The 10,415-nt window shown below is 45.9% G+C and overlaps 1 protein-coding gene across 1 annotated transcript in view; it reads right to left on the bottom strand.

The window, feature by feature from the left end:
* Nucleotides 1-50: 50 nt before the first annotated feature.
* The window catches only part of ATP13A5 (ATPase type 13A5), a gene marked incomplete at its 3' end in the record, with an annotated part of 28,626 nt that continues 18,261 nt past the window's right edge, over nucleotides 51-10,415 (bottom strand). The window contains exons 15-26 of the mRNA XM_009572701.1: nucleotides 10,040-10,123; nucleotides 8,779-8,935; nucleotides 7,256-7,373; nucleotides 6,507-6,631; nucleotides 6,206-6,369; nucleotides 5,498-5,620; nucleotides 4,607-4,686; nucleotides 3,634-3,676; nucleotides 2,710-2,819; nucleotides 1,887-1,983; nucleotides 821-893; nucleotides 51-225 (exon numbers count right to left, since the gene is read on the bottom strand). Coding sequence (XP_009570996.1) covers nucleotides 51-225; nucleotides 821-893; nucleotides 1,887-1,983; nucleotides 2,710-2,819; nucleotides 3,634-3,676; nucleotides 4,607-4,686; nucleotides 5,498-5,620; nucleotides 6,206-6,369; nucleotides 6,507-6,631; nucleotides 7,256-7,373; nucleotides 8,779-8,935; nucleotides 10,040-10,123 — 1,349 coding nt within the window. The remainder of the gene's footprint in view (nucleotides 226-820; nucleotides 894-1,886; nucleotides 1,984-2,709; nucleotides 2,820-3,633; nucleotides 3,677-4,606; nucleotides 4,687-5,497; nucleotides 5,621-6,205; nucleotides 6,370-6,506; nucleotides 6,632-7,255; nucleotides 7,374-8,778; nucleotides 8,936-10,039; nucleotides 10,124-10,415) is intronic.

Below are 10,415 nucleotides of genomic sequence, written 5' to 3'. Positions count from 1 at the left end.
CAGGAACGTGATCTGCAAGCCGGGGACCAGAGACAAAAAGAGGGACTTACCTCTGGCTGGCCAGCGCTACATACCAGGGCTGCTGCTTCACCAGAAGGAAGCCACAGGTTTGCATGATTATGGTAAAGCACACGTTGAGGATGATGGAGAGCAGCAAGGGAGGAGAGATGAGCTGGCTGGGAGGGCGATAAGGTGCCAGCTTTGGATAGGCTTCAGTCAAGCTCACTGGAGAGAAACCGGAGACATTTGCAGTCCGTGGCAGCTCAGCCACCAGCATCCCTCTGCATTTGCTGGGCAAGCAGAACCGCACACAGACCCCCATCCGCACATCACCGGTACATGCTACAAAGCCTGGCCCTAATAAGCAGGCAAGAAATGGCTTTGATCTCCACTATTTTCCATCTGAACCTCCTCTGAATCCCCCCCTCAGGAGAACACACAGAGAAGATGGGGATTATCATCCCCACTTGCAGGCAGGGATCCCCCATGAGTCTAAGAGCCGTACTGGGTCTCACACCAGGAACACACAGGAGAGAAGGGGCTGAAGTTACACTGTCTGAGCCCCACTAAGAGTCAGAAGAGCAACTGCTCCTCTTCCAGTCGAGTCTTACATCCAAACCCCATTGGTTATGTACAGAGTTCTGCAGCCGTGTGAGCCAAATCCCACACTCTGGGCCCTGGGAATTGCTCTAGCATCAATGGTTATGATGTTACTGACAGCAGAACTTGGCTCCTCGTTTTAATTTTTATTGGGAAATGAAGTCAACTATTTACACTCAGGCTTTCAAACAGACACAGCTGGCTTCCCCAAGCTGCTTACTTGTTAGGCAAACCAGAAGGGTAATGATGATGTCTTGTATCAAATACTGGTGATTCCCAAAGATTTGCAGTTGCTGGAACAAAAACAAAGGCAGCACCACCTGAGAACCTATGACAATTTTGACGATACAAACTGTAGCATCCAATGCTGTTTCAGAGCAATGTCGCGCCAGCAGCAGCAGCCTCAGGGCCCTGATGCACCCCCATGAAGACTAGCAAGCCCAGCTTGTAGACTGTCAGCTGGGTCCCACTGAACCCCTTGCTAATTCATAGCACTTGTGGGCGACCCAGTGGCATTTGAATGTTTTCCCTCCAGATACCAGTGCCCCACAGTAACAGCAATGACAGCCAGAGTTTCACTTTGCGCCAGGTTTGAAATGTCTTTGGGTAATGGGGACATGGACAAAGTTGGTGTGCCCAAACTAGTGGCTGGGGAAGCTGTCCCCATGTGGTGACCCACCAGCGCTCCCTGTTTGCCACCAAGCCTCGGCCGTACCTTGCAGATTCGCAGCAGCTCACTTGCTTTCTGCCCTTCACCCTCTGCGGGACTGTGCACAGATGTGCATGAACTGAGGCAAGAGAGGTGCCCAGAGTAAATCCATACAGGAATTTCCTACGCTGTTTTTCTTTTCATGGATTAAAATTTTAGAGGATTGATCACATACTGGTGATACACAATGGTAATTCTTCCTTAACTACCCTCCTTCATCTGCCTGAGACACACACTTCTTTTTCAAGTTTTTTTCAAGCTGAGAGAGGCAACTGCTCTCCCAAAGCCCCTGTTTTACAGCAAGTCCTGCTCCTCAGCAGGACTGAGGCAGGACTCACCCCCCTTCTATTTCTCTTTCTTCTTTTGGAAGAGATGAAATTTTGTCACTGGGTTTTTTCCCTGATTCTGCGGGTCCCTACAACCAATCTACCCCCTGCCGGGAATTATCCGGCTTTTCACATCTTTGTTATTCCTTGAAGCCCTGTATGCCTTTTCTTCCCTGCCGAGTAATACCACTAAAGATAAAAACCTACGGTGAGGGCAGTGTACTGGTAAATGATGGGTATGAAACACTTACCCAAAACAGCAGAGCAGTACCAACAAACTGAATCAGGCCGTAAAGGGTCAGGTATTTAACCACAGCGAAGGAAGCAACCAAAGCAGCTCTACCTTCCCTGCTCAAAACATGAAACAAAGCTAAAAACTCCACTTCCAGCTACAGTACTGTGCTTTTAGTGCTACAGATGATTTCTGCTTCTAAGGAGGGTAACTCCTTTTGTTTAGGATCTCTAAGAATAGAAAAGAGTTCAAATTCCATATACAAATATTTTGGCCCAAAGATGTTGCAGAGTCACTTAACTACCCTTCACCTGCAGTGCTTTGTTTCTTTGTTTTCATTCTGCAGCCACAATTTTAATACCTGGACTAAGCTGCTGTTGCTTTGTCATTACTAATTTGCTCAACAGTTCTGGGAATCAAGCACATTTCTACACAAACAGGTAATTGTCTTTGCATACATTTGGTTAAATGGCATTATTACTGGCTGCACCATGGCTGTGTGCAGCATATGGATATCAATATTTTAAAGTAATGACAAGCAAATCTGTTCTGTGGTCACTGTTATACCTGCCCTTTCATGTGACTCTCCTGCTGTACCTGTCCAAAAAATCAGCCACCATGGGCAATGCTCTCTTAAAACCACAAAAAAGCTCCCAGCACTGGTATTTGAGGATCAAAACAATTCAGCAGTTCTGCTGTGTTTTATATAGTTACTGAGGAATTAGGTTTGGGCTAGCACCATCTTTGAGGGTAGTGCACGCCCTTTCACGACCTCACACGCTGAGCTCAGAGCAGGCAGCAGCACCTGGAGACTGCACCAGGGCAGCACCCAGCAAACTCACCTGATCAGCTCCGGCACACACTGGATGTTGGGGATTTGGGAGGTGAAAGGCGAGGCCACGGATGCCTCCTGCTCTGACAGTGATATCCCTGCATGGGCCATTTTCAAAGCCTGAAAACCACAAGAATAAGAAAAGGAAGAGACATCCATCCGCCCCTCCCACCCTGCGCATGTTTACTGGTGCTTTACAAGTTTTGCTTCAAGTGTCCTTTGTAATTGATCTTCCTCTATTCTGTGGCCCAGCTGATCTCATTTTCCAGATATCTTCCCTTCCCTGGAGCTTAAATATTTCTTTTATTCATTTAATCCCATTATACCCATTTACAATCCTTTCAACTACCCTATATGCTGTTTCCCACACTGGAGTTTGTGCATACCTCTCCTGTAAACAGTCTCCTAAAATATTTAAATTACCATTTTAACCGCTTTCTATTCCTTTCAAACTCCTCTTCATATTTCTTTTATTGCTGTCTTATGAGCTCCCTATCACCTGGCCTTGTCACCTCTGGTTTAGTGCTCAGGTGTAGGCTATGGACAACTTTTACAAAGCAAGCTAATGCATTATTATAAAATTACATTATGATAACGTTTATTATAATAATATAAGAGATAATATAATAATTACTTTTATGGCTAAGACCTTCAAATTGACAATTGTAAATTTGAACAAATGTGTAAGAAAAAGTCCCTTGCCCCTATTTCAAGGGGGGGGGGGATCAAAACAGTAATCCTCTATTATCATGTATGTTAGTATAAAAAAAGAAGCGTATAGATAGTATTTTACAGTGACGCACTGGCCAAGCGTACCCGTGGGCTAGCTTGGGAAACGCTAGTGACAAGTGGTGTCGGGCAGCCTCTTGTCACGGCACTCCTTAGGTTGAAAGAGATGAAATTTAACAAAAACAGGAGATGAGCTCCTACGTACCCCGCAGTCGTTGGCGCCGTCACCACACATACCCACGTAGTAACTGATGGAGGAAGAAGAAGGAAAACACATAAACCTTGCACGTAGGTGTTTGATCCCGTGGTGGAGCACCAGCTGGTTTAGCACTTGTGGGTACATTAGAGCAGGGGCCTCATGTTGGCCCTGGAGAAGGCAGTGGCTCTTTCCAGAGGACAAGTTGTATATGTATTCCAGACAGTATTTTCCCCTTGGTACCAGGGGCCACGGAAAGGGAGCAGGGTGTGCATGTTTGCAGCAGCTCCTGCGGCTGCAGCTTTGCTTTTACTGGCATTTTCTCCTCGACTGCTTTTTGTAGACCAAAGGACACAAGAATTGCTGAAATAATACAACAGCTCCCAAACCACCACACGTGAGGTCCCTCTGAGAGAGCAGGAAACTTCATCCCCAGAGGAAGCACCTCATAACCAATAATTAACTGTTTCTTTTTCAGAAAGGTATCACGTCTTGTTTGTGCTTAGCAAACAATATCCATAGTTAGCATAAGTCCTGTTTCGGGGAGGAAACATTCCTTTGGGGGACCTGAAGGAGCATCTTTGGGGTCAAGCTCCCAACTGCATCAGGTTGTTTTCAGCTTTGCTAAAGCTGCAGCCAGGACAGCACCATCAGCCGTGCGGGAGTTGCTGGGGGTGGGGGCTATTTGTATATGTGGGGGTCTGCCTCTGTATTTTTGTCTCAGCCTCATTTAATGCTGCCTTCTGTACTGCACCAGCGAGAAGCAGTGGCTAAGTCTGGGCGAGGGGTGCAGGTACTCCTGATGCAGAGGGATCCCTGTAGGGGAACTCGAGGAAGGCGGCCACAAAGGATGCAAACAGTTGCCTGTGGAGGAAGGGAGGGTTGGAAAGATGGGCCTGGAGCAGCGCTAGCTGGGACGATCACACTTCCAAGAAAACATGTTATTGGTTTGGTTCAAGAAGAAAACGAAAGAGAACCTTACTTGAGTTTCTGAAACTCTTCAACGAGGCTGGACTTCTGGCCAGGAGACATCCTAGCAAAAACAGTCGCGTTCACCAGTATCTGCAAGAAAGAACAACGGGCTGCCTTGGGCAGGCATTTGTGTCTCCATCGCTCCACCGAGGAAGGATCAGGCCTCCCTGATGGGTGCCTGACACTTGTAAAACCCTCTAATCCTGTCTCCCAAACCCTACCGTGGTTTTGCTACCCTTAAGGTTCGGGTTTCCTCTAACACTGGATTTATCCTGCTCTGTTTTCTGCCTTGCCTGCTCTGCAGGAGGTGCTGGGAAGCCAGCGATCGCCACGCTGCAGCAGCCTTTAGAGAAGCAAGACATTATAAGTGTTTCCCAAGTGCAGAACAGATGGCTGATGACAGCAGCAATAATACTGCTCGGCCTGAGGTTTCTCCTACCTGAAAATCTGGCCAGACAGTATAAAATCCAAAAATCTGTCCCAGCACCAGCAATTTTACGGACTGGGTGACAGGAGTTGAAGATTTCTGCTGCTAGATGTGGGTATTTTGTGTTCCTGATGCCCCTGCTGAGCAGAGACCATTGCCAGCTATGGTAGTGGTACATGGGAATGGGGTTGACGTTTTTAATTAAACTGAAATTGGGAAGGTGACCATGGAGTAACTCCACTGTGCAGCTGCTCGCAGCACCATAGTCACCCCTGTCATTTGAGGTCTTAGAAGATGCTGAAAGCAAGCTGTTTGGGGTAAACCTGAGGCAGGTGGGGGGCTGCCAGGAGCTGTCAAAGTGTGAAGGGACAATGCTACAGCTACCGACAGAAAAACACCTCCTCCAGCTGGAACACCACTGCCACTTAATAAAACAGGGAGGGCAAGTAAGTGCTTTGTTTCCTTTGAACTTACTTTTGGCAGCAAGTTGTAGAAGTGCTTTATAATAACCTGATAGGACTTTCCATTCATTGCAAAATGGTAGTTGCAGGTTTCTCCTTCCAAGGTGATCTTTTCCTCGGTATTAGCACGTACCTCCTAGAAATAACACAGCATTTATTCTCAGACTGAGGTCATAACATGCCATTTCACTTCCACCTCGTCAGCCTCCCACCAGGCAACCAGGGACACAGCCTTCTGCAGCATCCTTTTGTAAAACTTTACGCCTGGCAGTACTTGATTTTCAAGCTGTGTTTCCATGCATAACTAATCCCCGTTAGCCACAGGCTGCTAGTTTAGACACTGAAGTTTGGTCCAGCAAATAGTCACACAGACCAGTATGTATAATTGCATTAATTCTGCACACTTCAAGTGTGATTGAAGTGGCCACTGCATCTGCAGAGCCTTGCCAGTTATTCGTGTAGTTATTTTGCATGTTGCCCTGAGCAAAGAGCCACTGTATTAATTATTTCTCCCTAATAGGTGCATGGTCCATACCACACTTCCATACACCCTTGGGTAGATACAAACTAGCCTCCAGGTTTCCTTTATTCCTCAGAGCTACTTCCAAATCCTTAGCAAGGAGTCCAGCCTAAGAGCCTGGACATTAGACATTAATTAGACATTAAAAGCTTCGTTAATTCCCCCTGGCACCCAAAAGCAACCATCCCTGCCTGTGCTTACACAGGGAGCAGCTGTGCTTGCTTTGCTGTCTTCTGCCAATCGCCAGGCAATGGAAGCTGGAGCGGAGCCCTCCGGTTCGTTTGCTTCGACAAGGATGACTTTGCTGCCCGCGTGAATCATATCCGCGTCCCTGGCCACCGTCACAGCTGTCTGCAGGTTGTCCCCTGCAAGGGTAGTGGAGAGGCAGTCTCCTCACATCTGCCACAGCCCAGGTAGAGACCATGGACATGTAATGGAGTGAATCTCTCCTGTGTGTCTGCGGCAGCCAGCACGGCCACAGGAGGAGGCGGGGGGGATTTACCCGTGACCATGACGCTCCTGATGCGGGCGGCAGCCAGCTCTCCTAGCACGGGCTTCGTCTCCTGCTTCAGGCGGTTCTCCATTACCAGGAGGCCCAGGAACGCCAGCCCAGACTCGGCCTCCTCTCTTGGAGCAAGGACAGAAACACATGTGCTGTTTCCCGTGGACAGCACAGAGAGCGAGACTTTCCCTGCCGTTTTTATTCAACGGGAAAGCCGTGCTCGGTGAAAAACAAGCTTGCTCCGCAGGGAAACACAACTGCTACGAGTTCAAGACAAGCGGTGCTCAACAAGCACCAACGCTTCTGCAGCTTCAGCCAAGCTGCTGATCTGCTACGTTGCTGTCTCTAGGAAGGAGCAATGCAGCAGAGATGCGTGTGCAGAGAGAGGGACAGGGATTTGCAGGAACTGGCTGGCTGAAACCCACGGGTTATGGCATACAGAATTTCTATTGCAGTCCCAATACATTGCCATATAGAAGCACAATAACCAGCTTTCATTACCCTTTGATAACAGATTCTGAAATTCAGCTCAGGGAGCCTTGCAAGAGCAGTAGTGAAGCAGGCAATTAACAGTGTAATCAGCGTCTGCTGAGAGGAAGGCGTTATATGGTACAGCTTCCCAATAGGCTTCCCTTGGCAGGAGAGGAGGGGAGGGTTTGGGTCAGGGCAGGTTGGTTTGGGGCAGGTCATTACAAGTAGATAGGAAAGCAACCCCACAGTGATACCAGCGGCTCACCAGCACACCTTACCTGTCTAGGTTGCTCACGTCTACATCCTTTCCTAGGTTTAGCACTTTATGGGCCAGGGCAATGACTCTGAAGCCTTGGCTTGTGTACATCTTAAGCTCCTTTAAGAAATTAGCTGGGACTGTTTACAGAAAAAAAGGTTTCATGGTTAGAATATTCCATCCTTGCTGATTGCTTTTCTAGGGTTAGACACATGTCCTTTAAACCACTTTATAGCTTTAGTTACAGCACTGTGGCCTCTCATAGAAGTCGGTTGTTTTGTACCAAGGCTGTGTAACTGACTGTTCAAATAAGTGATCTATGCATCTGTTTTATACTTTTTAAATGCATGTTAAGGTGCAGGTAGATAAGATGAATTACTGGGCAGAGGACAATTGACTGACTTCATAATTCTGTCCTAAGGTTTACTGCATGCATGCTGAGTGACTGAGGAAATTGTTTTTATGTTTATGGCTTAATGTGAGAATTCTCCCAAAATCTAAATTTTCAATTCTCTGATCATTCCCATGACTCTAAAAGGAAAGAGTTCTTTTTAACTCTGCAGTATTTTGTACTGCAATCACAGCTTTACAGTGCAGTATTTAATTATTCATTAAGCTGTAATCAATATAGAAACAATCAAGACAGGATAAGAGGAGCTATTTAGAAACCTGAGAAAGTGGAACATAATTTTGAAGACATTTTTCTTGCTAATGTTGACTTGTTTGGAGGTTTGTGTCATTAGATCTTAGGTGGTTCTAGACTAAATCTTTCCATTGTCCCTCAAAATCATTTTCACCTGTTTTCAGGTCAGTCCCATCTGAAATAACAAACCACAAAGCCACAGACCATTGGTACTGTGTTTGCTTGGCATCCTTTTGAAGTATTCAGTGAATGTGACCCGAATTTCAAGTTTGCAGACCAATTTGAGTATAAGCCTATACTATTGTTCACATACAAAAAAGAAAAGCCTATGTTTACTTGCAGAGAGAGGACAGAAGTTTTGGCTTGAGTGTTAACACCAATTATCCTTAAGAACAGTAATTTGCATGTCCGCAGCAAGTTTACCATCATTGAGATTTAAAGACTTTGCAAGCTGGGACAGTAATTCAATGCTGAATTTACAGGGCAATAAATTAGCAGGAAATTTAAGAACTTGTACAGCACAACACTCTTGCTGTGACACATGCAATTACCACGATGTTATGTCTACTCTGGGTATCTTGACATATCAACATTATTTATGCGCTATATCTTCAGCTGATGCAAGTCAGCTCAGGGATGTATAGGGACTGAACCTCAGGCTGTGCATCTCACTAGCTGTTGGGCTGTGTGCATCTTTAACTTACAAACAAGCAATGAAAACTTCTTTGTACTATTAACTAATGACATTCAACAAGCCCAAGGCTGGCTTGTGGGAAGAGTCATGCAGTTGCAGTGTGGCCAGTGAGCGCTGAAAACATTTTAGGATTAGAGCCTCAACATAAACTCTGGTTTGGATTAAGTCCAAATAAACACTGTAAAGTTGTCCTTTCCCAATTCTGTACCAGTTTCTTGTCTACAAAAGCTGGACACTATTTCTGGTGCTCCTTTCATGTACAGGTCGTACTGTTCCTCTCCAATCTTCTGCGAAACAACAGACATCCTCTGTAGCCCAGAAGAAAAGGGGAATTGATGTAGGATTGCTATTCCTTCCACGGGAGCCTGGAGAGGTCAGTAAAGTGAGATGTTATTTGAGTCATTGATCACATAAAGCAAAACCTTTCTGAACTTCAGCTCATTTGAGGCTTTCTTGCTAAGGTGATTTATTATTAATAGGAGATTATTTCACTCTTGCTGCCTTCTGGCTATGGGATCAGGTCACTGATTACAAGTTTAGGAACCACAGTCTCAACAACTCTGTCTTCCCAGTGTAATTCCCAGGAACCTCAATGTTTTTCTTTATATTTAACTGGTTTTCCAGGCTTTGTCCCATTCTTTCTCTTAATAACCACATATTAATGTAATATTCCTGCATTTACAGTCCTGGGAACTGAAATTTGATGTGTTACAGGGACATTACCATGGGAACAGAGCAATCCTAGAAACAAGACTGATTTCCTTGTTGCCACAGCACTGTCTTCCTGGTATTGCTAGCAGAAATCATACTCCTTCCACTGGGAAGATGCTGGCTGGTTCAACATTTGGACTGGAAACATAACAGTTTTCAACTGTCAAAACTTGGAGCTTCCTAAGTGTACTTTTAAGAGAAGAGTGAAGCAAACAACACTGTGCTTTGGGGTGATGTTGATAAATCTGCTAGTGGGATTGCACAACCATTACCAGCAGGTTTCATGGACCCACGTCCATGTTTCTAGCTGTAATGCCTTGTTCTTACTCACATTGCCTCCTCCTGCAGATGAACTCATGCATTAGACATTTATTCTGTTTACATGGCTTCTCTGCATTAGTTTCCACTTAAACTGATTGTGTAGTTTCATTTTGCCAGCAGCTTTACAGGGTAAGGACTCAGAGAAGTCTGTATCTTTTATTAGCGCAAATAGTGAAGTTGGAAATGAGGGGCTTTTAAGGCACATGGAGTGCTTTAGGTGCTACTTCAGAGCAGCATCTCCATTTCAATCAGAATTTGTTTTTCTGGTCCTGTGCTTCCAGGGTGTTTTGGGGGAAGATGCAACACAGTACCAAGAGTGGTTGAAAGGCATTTTGCAACCACTAGCCCAGGTAAATAAAAGGTGCATGTGCTAGGACTTCGCACATGCTGCAGATTGAAAACACGGAATATTCATTCTCAGAAAGGACTGGACTTACACTGCTGGCCTTCGGCCCCGGCCTAACGACGCAGGTGTCGAGAGCACCAGCCCCATCTTGAGCTGTGCTGGAGTCATCTATCTCCTGTACAAGGAAAAGCGTTATTTCTGATACTTTTTTTTTCTGGCTTCATATCTGTCTGTTAAAGCAGGGGCAGGAGCACGTGGGAGCGTGTTTCCCCCTTACTGCTGGCACCCTGTTGCAGAAGGGTTTTGTTATGATCTAATAGGTCTTCCTATCCACTGCCAGTGACAACCTCCCTGCAGCCTTGTCCTTAGCAGAAGCCTGCACGGCCCAGCGTCTTCTGACTTGATGAGAGTAAAAACCTGTGTCAAATTTTGTGGTTTCTCTAAACTCAAGTTCCACATAAATTTAA

Source organism: Fulmarus glacialis, unplaced genomic scaffold, assembly GCF_000690835.1.
Source record: "Fulmarus glacialis isolate BGI_N327 unplaced genomic scaffold, ASM69083v1 scaffold1410, whole genome shotgun sequence".
Taxonomy (NCBI): Eukaryota; Metazoa; Chordata; class Aves; order Procellariiformes; family Procellariidae; genus Fulmarus; species Fulmarus glacialis.
This window is presented reverse-complemented; position numbering and strand designations above follow the sequence as displayed.